Source organism: Eubalaena glacialis, chromosome 10, assembly GCF_028564815.1.
Source record: "Eubalaena glacialis isolate mEubGla1 chromosome 10, mEubGla1.1.hap2.+ XY, whole genome shotgun sequence".
Taxonomy (NCBI): Eukaryota; Metazoa; Chordata; class Mammalia; order Artiodactyla; family Balaenidae; genus Eubalaena; species Eubalaena glacialis.
In genome coordinates, this window is record NC_083725.1 from 77,359,000 (window position 1) to 77,378,755 (window position 19,756).

Genomic DNA, 19,756 nt, shown 5'->3' on the forward strand with positions numbered 1-19,756 from the left:
ACAGAGATGACTGTAAATATTAGACACAAATATCTAGTATAAAAAGAAAACTGTAGAGTAATATTGTAGATTTTGTTTTAATGTGTTCTGTAATCTTCCACTTGCTGTATTTTGTAATTGAAATGTAGAATAATTTCCTCATAGCTAATCTTTTGTACAGGCTTAATGGTGTATTTGTTCTGAAAATGGTAAAAGCTGGTCGTGTTTGGTATTTAGGATCATTTATATCAATAGAACTTTTTGCAGCAAACTACCAAGAATAAAAGAGAATGACAAAGTATCTTTCTAATTATACTGTCTAGAGTGTAGTGATTCTCAAATTTTTATTTCTTTAAAAATCATTTTGAGATACTTGTTAAAAATGTAGGTTCTGAGGCATTACTCCTCCAAATACTAAGTTAGTTGCTCTGCAGTAGACTGGATAAATTGCGTTTTTTAAAAATAGATACCCTAGATTATTATGAGATAGTTGGAATACTTAGAGAAAGTTCCAGATTTAACAAGTCAGGATTCTTGAAATTTTTGCTGTGTATTCTGACAACCAACTCAGTCCTTATGCAAGAAGTATTTACAGAACTCCTACTTTGTGCTGAGTACTGTATGGCTCTCTGATGCCTGTAAATTCCTAGAGACTAAAGCATACTTTAAAAAAAAGTTCTCCTATTATACGAATGTAATACATGTTCATTGTCGTATTGTAAAATGAAAAAAGTGGAAATCACTGACAGTACTATTAACAGAAACTGCTTTAATGATTTTGCTTATTTTTGTCTTTCCTTCATCTGAATGCTTTTAAGAAAATGGGGAAATCATGTTGCGAGCAGACTTTTAATATATATTTTTTCGTGTAATACTATATGAGGAGCATTTTTCAATGTTATTAAATAGTATTTTAATATGGGTTTTAAGTGGCTGAAGAATAGTGTTTCATTATATGATTTAGAGAGTTAAACTGTAATTATTACCTATGTTATGATGAACATACTTATACATAAGTTTTTATTTTCATCTGTGATTATTTCCTTAGAGTAAGTTCCTAGAAATTGAATTACTAAGTTGAAATTTATTAAAAATATTTTTAGAGGACTTTGATATACATTGCCATGTAATCAGAGTCTTCATTCCCAACTATTGTTCCTCATACAGCTCTTTTCCCTACCAGTACATTTTCCTCCGGTGTTCTGGGGTACTGCCTTTCTGAATTAAAATAATCTGTACACATCCAAAGGAGCTGGGGGTTCAAAAAGTGTTCTTTTTTAAAAATATTTGTTTATTTATTTGTTTATTTGACTGCACCAGTTCTTAGTTGTGGCACACAGATCTTTGTTGCTGCATGTGGGATCTTCGTTGTGGCACGCAAGATCTTTAGTTGTGGCATGTGGGATCTTTTTAGTTGCGGCATGCGGGATTTAGTTCCCTTAGTTCCCTGACCAGGGATTGAACTTGGGCCCCCTGCATTGGGAGTGTGGAGTCTTAACCACTGGACCACCAGGGAAGTCCCAAAAAGTGTTTTGTTACTGACTATTGAATTTGCATTTTCCTTAAGAAATTATTGTAAATGTACAAAATGTTTTTATTGAAAAATGCTCTCATGATTTCAACTCAGGGCTGTAAGAAAACATTTCTCCATAGTGCCGTGAGGCTGAGGACTTAACATATTCTTTCCTGTGTCCCTTGCTTACCAACTGCTCTGGTAGCCAGCCACTGTTGATAGGAGATGGTTGGGGGTCGGGGGGACTTTAAAGAATAAGGAGTGGATTGAAGGCTGATGTGGACTCTCAGGTGATTAGAAACCACATGACTGAGGTATTTCATCATTTAAAACCGAGATATCTTTCCTTGGGCGGTTTCTTTCACAATTCTTTCCGTTTTATTTTATCTACTTTAGGAGTTGGCCAGTTTCATTCTACTTCATTTGGCCTGTTCGAGTTCTCGTTCATTTCTTGTTGGTTCTGTTCAGGATTTCTTTCTGCATTTGCCATCTGCAGAATGGCATATGTTCTAATGTTCTTCTCCCTTAACTAGCTTGTACTTAACAATATTGACTCATAACTATTTCAGATAGAGGACCCACTTGATAACAGTTACCATTTGAAATTTGCTGATTTAGACAATGCATAATGACGAAAGATTCTGTTCAGTAGCATTTTATCTTACTAATCTCACTAAAACCTTCATACTTTTGGAAAATAGTAGTACATTTATTTGAGACACTGTTCGTTCTGTTTAAATATGGTGCTGAGTCAGGTACAAAAGACCATAGGTTTCTATATGATTCTTATTGCTAGTGGTAAAGTAAACAGCAGTGGCAAAAATTATTACTCCCTCCTTCCCTTAAGCCCCTCCCCCAGCACCTTTTTTTAAGCCCAGGGAAGGGAAACAGAGTCACAAATAAATGATACATGATTGGTCTTAAGGTACACAAAGAACAATAGTAGTATTCATTTACCTTTTAAGGCTACAGGTAGAGTGGTTGTCCCTGACTGTTGAGGAACTGGGGGAAGGAGATGGAGAAGAAGGGAAACCCCAGGCAGCCTCAGCTGAGAAGAAGGAGCAGAACCACCTGGTCTCCTTGCTTGAGTGCTGTCGTTTGTGGGGAAGAGTCCGTTTCTATAACCTAAGAATGAAATAATGCTTTTTATTATTAATAATCAGTCCAGATATCTTACAGATTTGTATTACTTGTAAGTCATATGCACTTCTCCCTCATGTGCACCTGCTGCTATGCTAAGTAGTAGGATAGATAGAGAAATCAGATTTGACCCCTCCCCTCACAGTCTGTTGGGGAAGCCATACAGGTAAATAAACAATTATAGAACAGAGTAGGACAGGGTGTTGTGAGAACAACTCAGGTGGGGCATGCTGGTTAGGAATTGAAGCAGCTTATAAGTATATAACAATGTAGAGTAAATATATAAACATATATACATAGTATTCTTAAAGATGAAAGGCACTAGAAATCAAAGCTCGAACCTTAGTCCAGAGTGAAAGATAGGGAGCTACTTGGTCTCTTCTTAGAATTGTACAAGTGCGGATAGCATGGAATCTATTCCTCTTTTCCACAACTGACCAAGGTTCATTGTGCATTTGTTGGTCCTTTCATCACCTTCATTAGCAATATAGTTTATCCACAGTGTTTACCATTTCTTAAGATATTTTTGTTAATTCTTGGGAAATTGAAAAAGTATTTCAAAAAGCTTCAGTGAACGCCTTTGGTATGTATTGAGAAAAGATTTAAGTTTTTTTGAGATAACCAAGTTTTTTCAGTATTAAGTGGAAGTAAATAAGTTTAATTATTAAGCAATGTGTTTACCACATTTTACTAAAATAATGAGGTATAATAAAATAATGAGGCTGGTTTGTGTGCATGTGTACCTCATAAACTGGGCCTAAATCTACTTCAAAGGAGAAGTTCCGAAAATGTTCTCAACAGTGGTAGCCATTTCCAATTAGGTATATAAAGCTAAGTACTTAAATAGTTCACTTGACTTTTGAATGCATGTAAGTTTCTCCTTTCCTTCTCCCCCTCGCTCGGTTCTCCCCTACCTCCGTCTCTGAGTTCTCGTCTTACTTTAATAGTCACTCTTTGCATAGCCTGCTGATCTGTGGGATTTCATACTTCATGGATGTGTTAAAACAGTGGAAGTCACTCTGAGTTTGTGTACAGTGAATTTATCTCATGTTGTTAATTCTTGGTAGAAATTGGTTTATGGGGCCTGATGACTGGGATAACTGGTTCGGTACTGTCTTCGTTTGTTGGGTATATATGATGTTTAAAGTGAATGTGTTTATACTTTTCCATTTTAATATACAACTTTTAGATTTGGTGAACAAAGATTATTTTTGTCAAGAAATACTATATTAAACATAACCCTCTTAAAGTTTTATTAAATGCTATGTAATATCCATGTGTATCTCTGGACATATAGCAAGATGTCCAAAGATCCTGACTTTTTCTGAGAAATAAGGTTTACATAGTGCACATATTAGCAAAGAGGTCTTTCTTAGGTGCTATTGAAAAAATTGAAATAATTTCCAACTGTAACCTTAACCTCTCAATTTTTACTGTGTAGTAAATTCTTATTAAGTTTTCTTTTCATTAATTTTTTGATGTAAATGCTGATTTATGTATATTTGTGTGTGCTTTTTTTTAAAGGATATGTGGGATTAGTAAACCAAGCAATGACTTGCTATTTGAATAGCCTTTTGCAAACACTTTTTATGACTCCTGAATTTAGGAATGCATTATATAAGTGAGTATTCAAAAAAATTCTTAAATAAAATTGATTTAAGAATGAAAATATAGTTTTTAACTAATTAAGTCTGTCTACCTTCTTGCACTTATTTGTTAAGTTTGGGGCATTTCTCACTTCTTAAAACATACCTTGAATACTAAATAAAAGGATCTTATGAGAGACGAGCATATGAAAAATTTGTGGGGAGAGAGAATCAGAAATGCATAGACAGCAAAAGGATAAAATTGATAAGATTTATGTTTAAGATAAATTATTGTATTTAAGCTTCCTCACTTTTAGCTTTAATGCCTTTGTGACGAAATAAGTTACCTGCTTTTGGAGATAATCTGGATGTGTATACCATATTCTTTTTTTCGTCCACCTCTCAATTTAAGAAACAAAGTTGTCTTTTTAAACTTGCAGATTTTGTTTTTAATTAAAATACAGTGCAGCTGTTCTGGTGTTTGTTTGTGTGTGTGTGTGTGTGTGAGAGAGAGAGAGAGAGAGAATGTATTTTTAAAAGAATGTATATATATCAGATACTTTTAAAATGCTCTATGGAGGAAGTCCATATTTAAATAAACCCTAAAGTCAGACATTTATTCTTATGAGTATCCTATTATAATACATTTAATACACTCTCACTTTGTGTATTTCTTTACAGTATACATAACTTATTTTTTAAGACATTTTAAAAGTACAAATAAACTGATTTTTTTTCTCATTTTTGTGTTACTTTTGAGTAACGTCTTTAATTACTGTAAATATGTATTTAAACTATTTTTGGAACTTTTGATATTACAAACAACATTTTATTACCATTGCATTCATATGTAAGCTCATCATCTGAATTTACTTGTAAAAATTGGCCTGTTTTTCATTCAGCAAGTATTTGTTACCCTAGTGTTTATATGCTAGGCACTTGGTAGAGAGAGATGAAGTTAGAAATAAGATCTTTGTTTTTAAGTAATTTACAGATCTCTTCACAGTAGCAATATATGTATGTATAAAATAGTTTAAATAACATTTAAGGATGGCTAAATACCATGAGAGTTTAGAGAGAAGGGAGATTAATGAAACTTGGAGAAGTGGCTTAGAAGAGCAAGTAGAACTTGAGGTAGGTCATGAAGATGGTATTGTTTGGCCAGGTAGAGACGAAAAAGAGGGCCTTGTAGACAGGAGGACTTTCAAGAGCAAAACTGAGTAATAGTAAGTGCTACCTAAATGTTTGTTATTGTTAGTTTGTATCAGGTACTGTTCTGAGCACTTTACATATAGACTCATTTAATTCTCATGGTAACTGTATGAATTATTGAATACATGCTGTTATCCACATTTTACAAAGGAGGTAACTGAAGACACAGAGAGGTTAAATAGTTTGCCAGAGGCCACACTGCTAGAAGTAGCAACCCACTAGATGCCAGAATTTCCATTACCCTATTCGACCTGTATTGTAGTTGATGCCACTAAGTACAACATATTGCAGGGGCCTCTGGGAGATCTGCTTAAATGGAGTTTTTGTCAGAGTACTGGAAGATGAGGTTAATAGATGAAATCTAGAGCTTGTCCTCAAAACTAGAACAAACTCAGTAGTCCATGATAATGTGCCTGCTCTGGGGAGTGTTGCTTAGGAACAGGGATCCCAGGAGCTTAGCCATGAGTTCCACCCTGGAAGAGGTCTGTAAACATATAGCTCTGTGGAGAAGAGTAAGAGCATAGCCAGATTGATTGATTCAGCAGACATATGTTGCACACTTATTGTGTGCCAAGCACTCTTTTAGGCACAGAGATTACAGTGGTGAATAAGACAGAGTCCCTCCCTTAGACCTTCTGTAGGTCAGCCAATAGAATGAGCTCATTTCACAGTCATGTATGCCATGAAGAAAATCAGGGCAGTATGGAAAGAATAACTGTCGAGACGTAGGGTGAGTAGTTAGGGAGGGCCCCTCTGAGGAAATACCATAGAATAGACTTGACAGGAGTCAGTCCTGTGAGGATACGGGAGAAGAACATTCAAGGCAGAAGAAACCGTAAGTGCAAAAGCCTTTGAGGAACAAAAATCCATCGTGACTGGAGCCCAGTGAGTGGAGGGGGAGTGAGAGAGAAGATTAAAGAGGATGCCTTAGAGATTGTGAAAAGAGAATGAAGCTTTTTGCAGGTGGGGAAACAAAGCCCAAGAGCCTGATGATGTTTCATAATGTAGAACTAAGGAAGGAATGGCTCCTTTAAAAAGCTGGACCTAGCTGGACTACAGACAGGGTAGCACTGGCATGAAGGATAGAGTTCTGTTTGTTTATTTTCTTCACTTGCTACATAACAGCCAGAGAGAACCTACCACTTTAGGTGTGTAGGCATGAATTATGGAAAATTTCAAAATATTAAAAAATAGTGAAATAGTATAATGAATCCCTCTGTACCCATCACCCAGCTTTGGATATTATCAACTCATTATCAATCTTTCTTGTCTATAATCCTCCATTCTGATTATTTGGAAGCACATACCCAATCATATCATCTGTAAATTACAACTCAGGTCACTGCTAAGATTTCCCTGATTGCTTCATAATATCTTTTTTAAACATTCTGTTCAAATCATGATCTAGACAAGATCTGTGCATTGAAATTGATTGATAAGACTCTTAACCTAGAAATGCAAACCAAAACTACAATGAGGTATCACCTCACACCAGTCAGAATGGCCATCATCAAAAAAAATCTACAAACAATAAATGCTGGAGAGGGTGGGTATAGAGAAAAGGGAACCCTCTTGCACTGTTGGTCGTGGTGTAAATTGATACAGCCACTATGGAGAACAATATGGAGGTTCCTTAAAAACCTAAAAATAGAACTACCATACGACCCAGCAATCCCACTACTGGGCATATACCCTGAGAAAACCATAATTCAAAAAGAGTCATGTACCACAATGTTCATTGCAGCACTATTTACAATAACCAGGACATGGAAGCAACCTAAGTGTCCATCGACAGATGAATGGATAAAGAAGATGTGGCACATATATACAATGGAATATTACTCAGCCATAAAAAGAAACGAAATTGAGTTATTTGTAGTGAGGTGGATGGACCTAGAGTCTGTCATACAGAGTGAAGTAAGTCAGAAAGAGAAAAACAAATATCATATGCTAACATATATATGGAATCTAAAAAAAAAAAAAAATAGTTCTGAAGAATCTAGGGGCAGGACAGGAATAAAGACACAGACGTACAGAATGGACTTGAGGACATGGGTAGGGGGAAGGGTAAACTGGGACAAAGTGAACGAGTGGCACTGACATATATACAGTACCAAATGTAAAAGAGATAGCTAGTGGGAAGCAGCCACATAGTACAGGGAGATCAGCTCAGTGCTTTGTGACCACCTAGAAGGGTGGGATAGGGAGGGTGGGAGGGAGACCCAAGAGGGAGGGGATATGGGGATATATGTATACGTATAGCTGACTCACTTATACGGCAGAAAGTAACATAACATTGTAAAGCAATTATACTCCAATAAAGATGTTAAAAAAAAAAGAAGACTCAACCTATTGACTTTTAATCCCCTTCGATCTTTTTTCCACATTGCAGTTTATTCCTTGAAAAAATATATATATATATATATCAAAAACTGATGGCATTTGTCCTATAGTTTTTCACAGTTTGGATTTTGATGGTTGAGTGCCATAGTGTCATTTAATATTCTGTTCCCTGTATTTTTGTGAGTTAATAATTAGGACAAGAATCTTGACCAGATTCAAGTTCATCAATTACTTTCAAATGACCTTTGCCTTTTATTCATGTTGCCTTCTTATGCCTTTTCTTGTGAAAGTCTAAATTTTTTCTAAATTTATGAATTAGAGAAAGACTAATGTTTCATTAGATATTAATAGCTTCAGTTAATATCCAAAGCCCCCAGAGTTAAGATCTTAATATTTGTTATGATAATATTAATTATGCTTTAAAGAATAAAGATATTTTATAGATAATTTTCAAACATTTCATTTCAATAGGTGGGAATTTGAAGAATCTGAAGAAGATCCAGTGACGAGTATACCATACCAACTTCAAAGGCTTTTTGTTTTGTTACAAACCAGCAAAAAGAGAGCAATTGAAACCACAGATGTTACCAGGAGCTTTGGATGGGATAGTAGTGAGGGTACTAATTCTCTTATAATGATAAGTATTTGTAATAGTCAAAGGAATTCTGAGAGACCATATTATGAACAAATGACACATATTAACATCTTAATTAACTTTACCTTAAACCTTTTGATTGCTTTTTGCTGGCATTTAAAAATAACTTATTTTTAAAATTTAAGCTCTGAGGCATAAATTTTTGATCAATTAAAATTTTCTTGTAAAGTAAGTTTGGTTATACTCTATTTTTATGTACTTAAACTAAAATTTTAAAAGTGTGTTGGCTTAGATTTTTATTAACATATTTCTTGACTCTACAGTGAAAAAGAACAAAAATAGCAAATATTATAGCACTATAGAGCATATGCTATTGATAAAGTGATGAGCTCTCGTGATTCTTTTCCTTGTGATTGCCTTTTTATGACTATAATGTATATTTTGTGTTCTTTTTAAATTTAGCATTATTTTATGTAGACTTTTCCATATTTCTGACAATTTGCTTTTAAACAACAAATTAATGCTTCATTACACTAAGTTAATAGCTCTTTTTAATTAAATTTTATCTTAAAATAGCTTGGCAGCAGCATGATGTACAGGAACTGTGCAGAGTCATGTTTGATGCTTTGGAACAGAAATGGAAACAAACAGAACAGGTAATTTATCTCTCAGGTTGAGGGGAGTGTTTTCTAATAAATTATTCATTACCTTAAAGTGACTTTATTCTATTGGAATGTTTTAAAACTTGGGCATTAGTCCAGTTGTCAAAGTACTGACAGTTTCCTCATCTTTAAAATAAGTTGGGCCCTGTGATCTAGATGATCTCTTTTTAGCTAAGAACTAGGTAATTCATACGTGTGTGTGTGTTTTGGGGATGATTTTTGGACAGTATTTTCAGGTATTTGCAAAGTAAATTTGATGTTTTATCTGTAACACATTATAAAGTATACATTGTAAAGTATATTCATCTAGCATTACCTTCTTTTTTTTTAAAATTAATTAATTAATTAATTTATTTTTGGCTGTGTTGGGTCTTTGTTTCTGTGCGAGGGCTTTCTCTAGTTGCGGCAAGCGGGGGCCACTCTTCATTGCGATGCGCGGGCCCCTCACTATCGCGTCCTCTCTTGTTGCGGAGCACAGGCTCCAGACGCACAGGCTCAGTAGTTGTGGCTCACGGGCCTAGTGGCTCACAGGCCTAGTTGCTCCGCCGCATGTGGGATCTTCCCAGACCAGGGCTCGAACCCGTGTCCCCTGCATTGGCAGGCAGATTCTCAACCACTGCACCACCAGGGAAGCCCGCATTTACCTTCTTTTTGACCAGTGAGGTATAGTCATGCTTTTGACACTTAGGATCCTTGTTAATCTGACCCTATTCTTATCCAGTGGAAGGAGGAACAGGTTAGAAGTGGGAGAATATTAGATATATCATTGGGGTGAGACATAAGGCTGAACTGGATGGGGCTCAGGACTCAGTACAGAGGAGGGTTTATGCTAAGTGTAGTGATAGAAGATCACTAGGGGTGAAAAAGGGGAAGAATCTGGAAGGTAGCCTGGAGGATCTACTGTCTGATTGGAACTATTATGATGGCTTGGACTAAAGTTTTTCAAACTAGATTGTGATCCATTCATTTATGAAATAAATTTAGTGAATCAAGACCAGCACTTTAAAAAAAAAGGAATAAAATAGAAAAGTATAAGAGAAGCATCACATAAGTAAGGGTAAGTATTGTTTTATGCAGCTTTTGTTACAGTTATATGTACTGGGTTGCAGTGTAAATTATTTTCTTACTGTGGGTTGCTATCAAAACTGCTTGAAAAACACTGGATTGAAACACTTATAAATGCCCTCTCAGGTAGAGAAGACATAATCAAATATAACTGGGGCAGGTGAATGAAAAAAGCTTCATTAAATAAATAGTATTAGAGTAGACAGTTATGGTGGATCCTAATTTGAAGGCTTATGAATCCTAGATACTTGAAGAGGTATAAATTTATGAAAGAGGTAAACTGTAATATGCTTTCCCTCTTATCTATTCTTAAGAGATATTGGAAAAAATTTTAATTTCATTTAGTGATCTAGTTTCTCTACATTATCTATAGGATCGTATTTTCATAACTTTATGTAGATAGTATTGGGGGTGTTTCTTTTTCGTAGGTCTGAAGGTACCCTTCCTCCTCTTTACATCCCTGTGTGGGTCAACACTTCTGTTAAGACCAGCTAGGGCATTCCTTCTGAGTTCCCAAGTTTGGGTACAAGCATCTTGAGGCAAGACATTCACATGGAGGGTCCTTACTTAAGGAGTTACCTGCCTCCTTTGAGCCAGAATAGCCCCAGTTGGCTAAGTTTGGGGAGTAGGTGAGAGATCCATTCTTTTAGGTGAGGATATTTTGAGGGAGATGGAGTTTAAGATTTTTTTTTCAATTTCTGTACATTTTAAAAATTACAGTATATTTTTCCTTAAAGTTGTTTTATGTATATTACTGAAAGTTAAAAAGTTTTATTTGTACCTTGAGATAGAGGATATGATTTTAGAAATCAAAATATATTATTGCAAAAGTGGTGGTAATATATGTTAAGCTATAAAAGTAGCCAGTTGTTTATCTGTGTGATTATCAGTATGCCTAAAATGATCAGTTATGATGTATTCTCATCCTAATGAAAAGATAATACGGGGCTTAGTAGTAAAATAAGTTGATAACTGATTTCAACAAAACACATTTTAATAGTGGGATTTTTAGTAATGTGAGAATTGAAATAATTTTTGCACATTCTTAATTTATTTTGTTTTTGTTAAACCTTGATTTTTTTCTATAGAATTTTAGACTAGATAAATCTTAAAGCTTTCTAAAACTTCAACAGTAAGAATCAATATCCTTTTGAAAATCATTCTAAAAGGCATAAAATATTGGTAACTTACTTTTAAGGAACGCTTTAAAAAATATAAATGTTCTTATTTTTTAGGCTGATCTTATAAATGAACTGTATCAAGGCAAGCTGAAGGACTACGTGAGATGTCTGGAATGTGGTTATGAGGGCTGGAGAATCGACACGTATCTTGATATTCCATTGGTCATCCGACCTTATGGGTCCAGCCAAGCATTTGCTAGTGTGGTGTGTACCTTTCAGCTGACTGCTTGTGTATCCATACACAGAATACATAATAGCACAGTGGTATAATATATCCTAAGGTAAGTATCATCCTAGATACACCTTCTTGGGTTGTTAGACATTCCTGCATTTAAACTAGCAAGATCTAGAAGATTTTTGACCCTCCAGTGAGTCCTAATAGTGCATGTATAAGAGGGGAAGTATATGCAAATATACTGCCTCATGGCTCAATCTTTTATTCTTTCTTAGAGGTGACTAGATTATTTCACTTTATCTTTTTTTTTAAAGCTCTAAACAATCTATTTTATGAATGGTACTTTTTTTTTTTTTTTTGGCCTTGCCGTGTGGCTTGTGGGATCTTGGTTCCCTGACCAGGGATTGAACCTGGGCCCTTGGCAGTGAGAGCATGGAGTCCTAACCACTGGACCGCCAGGGAATTCCCTGTAAGTCTACTTCTGTGATTTTTTTTGTTTTGAGGGTATTGTTTTGTTCCATTGGAAAAATAACCTCTGGTTTTTATGACAAACAGAGGCCACATTTTTTAAAGAAGCATCCCTAAATTTAATTTTAAAATGACCCAGGTATTATATAAACAGAGATAATTTGAAGACTCAGAACTATATATAATTAACTTAGTTACTTTTATATTGAGTATCAAATTGGGCGATTAAGATTTTCTCATTCCTCCTTTTGTTACCTATTTTTAACTGCTTTTTGATAATTTTATTATTGCATTTTATTCTTATGTTTGTGTATTGAAGTGCTTATACAAAGGGGGAGTCATGGAAGGAGTTAAGTTGACATTTAAAATTAGAGTTCAGAAACATTTATTTGAACCTGTAATGAGCCAGGGGAAACTTTCAAAGCTAACTAAGATATCTGAAAAAGTAGAATTTCATCATGATGTTGCTTTGGATCTTACTTATGCTGCAGTCAAGCCGATGGTGGCTTCAGCTAAAATCAGTGTTCTTAAAGCTAGTCCATACTTTAGCCTCTAAAATAGTGCTACAAGTATGGTTTAGTACTCTGGCCTCTAGGACAATTGATGCCCTTTCTTTTTTTCTCCTATTTTTATATGACTTACAGGAAATAATCAGCAAGAAGTTATGGAATCAGTCAGTGGGAATCCAAAGTAAAAGACCTTTTCTGGAGAGTGGAAGATCAGGCCTCCTTTGCTCCACTGTTTTTCAGTCAGCTTCCTGAATAGATTTGAAAAATTTTGTTAAGTGCTTAATAGTACCCTTTGTAAACTGCCACTCTGGGTATATGAGATTGGCATTGCTTTGAGTGGCTAGTTTTATTTTTCATTTTTGTTTTGTTTTTACTTTATTTATTTTGACAGTTTAAGGTAGAAGTGACATACTGAAAAATCATTAACATATGTCTTTCAGTGACTTATCTCCTAGCTCATTTTAAAATATTGGCATTTCTTTAACAAAATATACTAGGGAAATAGTAGTCCCAAGTGATGTACACTATTTTTTCTACTTTATTTATGAAAGTATTTTTTATGTAAGATTTTTCACATATATGTTCAGTTTAGTTTTTCTTTTTTTTACATATTTATTGAATGTTGAGAAAGCTAGTTTTATTTGTGTTATGTTGGAATCTAATATTTGAGTATTCAGCAAATATAATTGCATAGCTAAATCTATATGTTGTAATTTATTCACCTGCTGAATCGTCACCACTTTCTTCAGTACATTATAGACATAGCAGTGGAATGATTTGGAGGATATTTTTGGAGAAGTGAAGAAAGTCACATTTCTAAATGAAATTCTCCAAATTCTCTCCTGCACTGATACATGGATGACGGTGGTGGTGGTGGTGGAGATTATTCAGTGGGAATTGGAAGTTACAGCTATGAAGCAGTATGTGAGCAGGTTTATAACACACATGCGCTAATAGGGCTTGCAGAAGGGAACCTAAACCTTCCTAGACTTTGCTGGAATCTCTTGAGGGAAATTACAGCAGGTGAAACTACCCAAGATAGGGGTTCTAAGGAGGATACTACCTTCAGAGAACTTTAGTTAGAGGTAAGTGGTTTCCCTTTATTTTCTGAATTCAAATTTATAACCTACACATGTTAAACTGCAGAAATCATCATGCAGCATCTAAATTTAGTGTTATATCACTGCTTGCCATTGTGTATTTTGTTAGTTCTATGTGTTTTAAAAAGAATTTGGTATAAATGTGGATTGTAAATATCTAGTTAAAAGAAGCATTATAAAATCTCATTCAAACTATTATAATATTTGGCCTTAATTTGAGTTGAACTCTTTTAAAATTTATTTTTCTACTTTTATTAAGGGTCTCTGGTATGTTTGCCTTATTGGCTGTGTATACATATACACATAAACATACTTGAATACATACACACATATATACACACATGTACTTACGTACACATACAACACTGATGGTTATATGTTCTGCTTATTATATATTGTTTAGTGAGCCACAATACTATAGTTATGTGTGTTCAATGAGGTTAACACCTGGCGTTTAATTTCAGATAATTAAGTGTGAAGTTCTGTTAAAAATGAAAGTTGGGTTTTTTTTAACTTCATCTGAAACATCCAATTTCTGGAGTTGTTTTATCTCCATGTTTAAGTAAACTTGAGAATAATATTTAAGATTAAATTAGAATGGAGTTGCCACTTAGTTAATTTATCATTATAACATCTGTAATCAACTTTCATGGTTATTTTTCAGCGTGATTGATAGCAGACTAGTTTTTTAATAAGTGCTAGGAATCGTGTATAGTTTTTTAAAAAACTTTTCATCCTAATATTTTCTTTGTTGAATCATTTCTTAGTTATTATAACTATAATATTTGTTAAATTTCTGGTCTTCATTCTACCTGGCCAAGTAGTGAAAAGGGTTCTTCTGCCATTCTGTCTCTCAGATTGAGTTCTGTTCAACACTAGTCTCCAATGGGATTTAATAGTTGTTTGGAAGAAGGCTTCTGATTAAATAAATTTGGGAAACTGTGTAACTGTAATTCTCTTTGGGAAGTTTACAGTGCATATTTAATTTTAAATGCCCTGAGTGTTCCTGTAGTAGAGAAATTTGTTTAACTGGGTTTAACCAACCTTTTCTTTTCTCTGTGGGACATGTCAGTATTTCAAGAGACACTAGGATTCTAAGGAACATATTTTGTGAAGCTCTGCATTAGATTAAGGTGATTTAAGGAAGTCTCTACTTTGTTACATTAACATTTATGTCCTTGGGACCTTGGAGGGGAGTGAGAATACTAAAATATATGTTATAATTTCCTGTTGTTTTACATAGTTTGTTATTAATCCTGAAAAATTAATATCAGCTGAAAGATTGTATTAATCTTTTAAAAAACTTGATTCTCAGTGATTTATTAGGTAATTACAACCTTTTATTTTCACTGATTAGAGCTGTCTGCATAAAACCAATCTCTCTGAACTTTATAATCAAAGAAACCTTGAATCTGCTCATTGCCAAGCATATTTGAGAATGTCTTATTATAAGAAGATACTCCTAAATACATTCTAATGATACATAAAAATTGGAAATATAATTTTTATTGGTTAATTATGAAAACATTTCATAAATTAAACAAAAATGATATAGCCTCATGTTTGACATTAACTAGGGAAGCTTTTCTACTTAATAGTAAATTTTATTTATTTTTAAATTTTTTTGATAGTAAATTTTAAACACTATCTTGTTATAGATACCCTTTGTCATGTATTTATTGAGTTGCTTATTCTGTGGCAGGCACTGCTCTAGACCATTTATTTTAGGGTAGTTTTATTTTCTTTTGGGGTAAGTACATTTAAGTATCTGTTTATTATGACAAAATGTCTGAAATTGGATTTAGCTGTATAGATCAAAAGTCTGAAATTGGATTTAGCTGTATAGTTCCATATAGTGTCCTTGGAAAGATCAGATTATGTACTTGTTCCCTAAGTAACCACAATTTAACGATCATTTTAAAGTTTTGAATAGAAAATGGTTAAATTCATAAGTATTTACGAAATCATAAGTGTTCCAAGTATTTAGTGTACACAAGTTTATATCATAAGTGCTACCCTGATTTAACAGGTAATTTGGACATTCTTATATGGCTGGCTTAACCACATAACTCATTTGGATGGTAGAGTAGTCCAAATTTGTCCAAATATGTAAGCATCACATAAAGAAAACTCTCTTCCACAGACTGTATCCTCATTTTTCCAGGAATTTGTGTGGTTGGACATAGTGGGAACCAGTTTAAAAAGTGGGGACTTCTGCTTTCAGGATGATGGAGTAGATGTACATTGCCCTATTCCTCCCGCTAAAACAACTGAAAATCTTGAACATTATATATAAAATAAACATAAGAAGACTGAAAGGTGGAGAAAAGGCATAAAGACTAGGGACCTCAGGATTCAAGGAATGACATGGGGTGAGTTCCCTGGGTTTTCTTTTTGCCTAATATATCCCAAACTTGAAGATGATGGCAGGCTGGAAATAGCAACTAGCACAGACTAACAAGCCTGCTCTCTCCAGCCAAAAGACTGGGAAAGACAGAAAAGGTAGCCAGTAACTGCTATGCTCTAGCCAAACACTGCAGAAAGACTGTGGCCCCAACCCTAACCCATGCCAGCCAAGGCTGAGTAGGGAGCCTAGACTTCCACCCTTGTGAAGTTGTAACAAGGCTGTCCAACCCCCTGCTGGGGTGATTTCAGAGAAGATTGAGTAGGGAGGCAGGAGTTTCTTCCCTGCTCGACAGTACTGAACCTCCCCACTGCCATTCTCCCTTTCCCCTGGTTAACTGTCATTAGACACCATGTGGGGAGCCTGGCCTTACACTCCCACCTAAACAGTAAGGAGGTGCTCCTTTTCCTTCCCACTGGAATAATGTTAGAGGAGGCCTAGGTGGGAGTCAGGACTTTCACTGCTTCCCAGGAGTAAGGAGGCTCTCCCTCTCCTACCTGTGGTGTTGGTGGAGGCCGCAAAGGGAGCAGTAATGAGATACTCCTGCCTCTCACAGCCCAGGTGGTGTCAGCGGAGGCCTACTGAGTAGCCAGAATCCCTACCCTTGCCAGCAGTAGTGAGGAACCCCTCCCCACCACCAGTTTCAACATTGGCCAAGTGAAATTGGACTTCTACTCCCACCTGGCAGTAATTGGGCAGGAACCTTTTCCCCAGCTGGAACAGTGTCAGAGGAAGCCAGCTAAACTGGAAGATTTAAAATAGGGTCCAGAATATCATAATACCCCACATGTTCAGGTTTCAATAAAAAAAAAATCATTCTATATTCTGAGAACCAGGAAAATTTCATTTTCAATGAAAGAAGAGAATCAATAGACATAAACACCAAAATAACAGATGTTAGAATTATCTGACAAATATTTTAAAGCAGGCATCATAGAAATACTTAAGTGAGAGTTCCTAAACCCACTTGAAACAAATGAGAAAATAGAGAGTCCTGGGGAAGAAATAGCAGGTATAAAGAAAAATGAAATGGGAATTTAGAACTGAGAAATGCAAGAACCGAACTCAAATAGTGGATAGGCTCAACAGCTGAATGGAAGAGACAGTGTATAATCAGTGAACTTGAAGATAGAACAATAGAAGTTACCCAATCTAAATAACAGAGAAAATAGACTGGAGAGGGGATAAAGATCCTCAGGGACCCATGGGACTATAACAAAAGGTCTAACATTTGTGTCACTGGAGTCCTGGAAGGAAAGGAAAAAGAAGGCAGGGCTAGAAAAATGAAGAAATAATGACTGAAGACTTCCCAAATTTGGCAAAAGGCATAAAGCCACAGGTCCAAGAAACTGAGCAGACCACAAACAAGATAAGCCAAAAGAACTTTATGTCAAGTTCAATTATAGCTAAACTTCTGAAAACTAAAGACAGAGAAAATATCTTGAAAGCAGTGAGTGAGAAAAGGTACTGTTTCTACAGGAGAAAAGCACTCTGATTTCTCAGAAGCAGATTTTTCATCAGAAACTATGGAGGCCTGAAGGCAGTGGCATATTTTTGAAGTGTTGAAAGAAAAGACCTGTCAACTAGAGTTTTATACCCAGTGAAAATATTCAGGAATGAAGGGAAAATCAAGACATTCTTAGATGAGGGAACACTAAGAGAATTTGTCACTAGCAGACCTACCTTAAAAAAATGGCTAAAGAAATTTCTCTAAGTAGAAAGGAAATGATAAAAGGAAGGTATATTGGAACATTAGGAATGAAGAAAGAACATGGTAAGCAAAAATTTGGGTAAATACAGTGGGCTTTCCTTGTCCTCCTGAGTTTTCTAAATCATGTTTGATAGTTGAACCAAAATTGTAACACTGTTTGATGTGGTTCTAAATGTATGTAGAGGAACTATTTAAGACAATTATATTATAAATGGGAGAAGGTAAAAAGACATAGAGGTAAGCTTTCTATACTTCACTTGAACTGGTAAAAGGATGGGACCAACAGACAGATAAGTTTTGTGTATGTAATGTAATACCCAGAGCAACCACTGAAAAAGAGATAAACTCAAAAGCACTATAGATAAATCAAAGTAAAATTAAAAAAATTTTTTTCGGTCATCCACAGGAAGGCAGAAAAAATAAAACAAACCAAAAATTTAAAATAGCATACTTAGTTACATGTAAATGGTCTAACTATACCAAGTAAAAGGCAGAGATCAGCATATTAGATTAAAAAAAAGTGACCCAACAGTATGCTAGCTACAAAAACTCCCTACAGTATATTGGTATAGGCAGGTTGATAGTAAAAGGATTGAAAATGATATACCATGTAAACATTAATCAAGATAAATGAGGAATGGCTATATTAATATCAGGTACAGTAGACTTCGAAGCAAAATTACTAGAGACAGAGAAGGGCATTATCTAATGATAAAAAGGTCAATCCATCAAGAAGACAGCAATCCTAAATGTGTATGTACCAAGTAACAGAGCTGCAAAATACATGAGGTGAAAGCTGTCCTACCTGAAAGGAGAAATTGACAAATCTGCAATTATATTTGGAGACTTCAGTGCCCTTCTCAATAATTGATAGGTAGAATCTCTAGACAGAAAATTAGCAAAGATATGGAACTTAACAATACCATCAACCAACAAGATCTAACAGACATTTATAAAATGGTCCACTCAACAACAGCAGAGTATAACATTCAAGTGCCTGTGGACTGCATACTAGGGTAGACCATATCCTGGACCGTAATGCAAACCTCAATTTAAAAGAATTAAAATCATAGAGTATATGTTTTTCAGCCACACTGGAATCAAATTGGAAATCAAAAACAGAAAGATAAGTGGAAAATCACCAAACATTTGAAAAATAAACAACACACTTAAATCCATGAGTCAAAGAGAAAGTCTCAAGGGAAATGTTTTTAAAAATACTTTGAACTGAATGGAAATGAAAATATAACATGTCAGAAATTTTGAGACACAGCTGAAGCAATACTACTGGTAGGGAAACTTAGAACATTAAATGCTGCCCTTTAGCAAAAATTCTTACATTAGAAAAAAGAGGAATTGTTTTGAATCAATAATCTAAGCTTCCACCTAACCTGGAAAAAGAGCAAAAGAAACCCAAAGCCAGCAGAAGGAAAGACATAATAAAGAAAAGGACAGAAATCAGTGAAATTGAAAACAGAAAATTAATAAATGAGAGCTATTATTTGAAAACATCAATCCGATTGACAAACGTGTAGCAAGACTGACAGAAGGGGAAAAAAGATAAGAAAAAATTTTCCAGTATTAAGAATGAAATTAGTACCACTACAAACCTTGTAGATATCAAAACGATAGTAAGGGACAACTCTGCAAACATAAATTTGATAACTTAGATGAAATGAGCCAATGCCTTGAAAAGCACAAAGTACAACTCATCTAATATGACTTGAATAGCCCTATAACTGTTAAGATGTTAAATTCATAATTTAAAATCTCTTAGAAAGAAAATCTGTAAGTTGGAATGGTTTCACTGGAGACTTGTACCAGACATTTTAGCACAGTGAACACCAGTTCTACACAACCCCTTCCAAAAAACAGAAAGGAAAGAACCCTTCTCAGTGTATTTTATGAAGCTAGTCTTATCCTCATACTAAACCAGACAAAGAGAGTTAAAACTACAACAGTAACAACAACAAAAAACTATGACCAAGCCACTATTCTTTATAATACACACACACACACACACACACACACACACACATATCTTTATTGGAGTATAATTGATTTACAATGTTGTGTTAGTTTTTGCTGTACAACAGAGTGAATCATCTATATG

General features: G+C 34.9%; 1 protein-coding gene across 2 annotated transcripts in view; it reads left to right on the forward strand.

Annotated features, from left to right (window-relative positions):
- USP47 (ubiquitin specific peptidase 47) overlaps positions 1–19,756 on the forward strand; it is a 123,246-nt gene that overhangs the window by 55,836 nt on the left and 47,654 nt on the right. For both annotated transcript variants that reach the window (XM_061201466.1, XM_061201467.1), the window contains exons 5-8: positions 4,157–4,253; positions 8,245–8,390; positions 8,945–9,024; positions 11,331–11,480. In XM_061201466.1, coding sequence (XP_061057449.1) covers positions 4,157–4,253; positions 8,245–8,390; positions 8,945–9,024; positions 11,331–11,480 — 473 coding nt within the window. The remainder of the gene's footprint in view (positions 1–4,156; positions 4,254–8,244; positions 8,391–8,944; positions 9,025–11,330; positions 11,481–19,756) is intronic.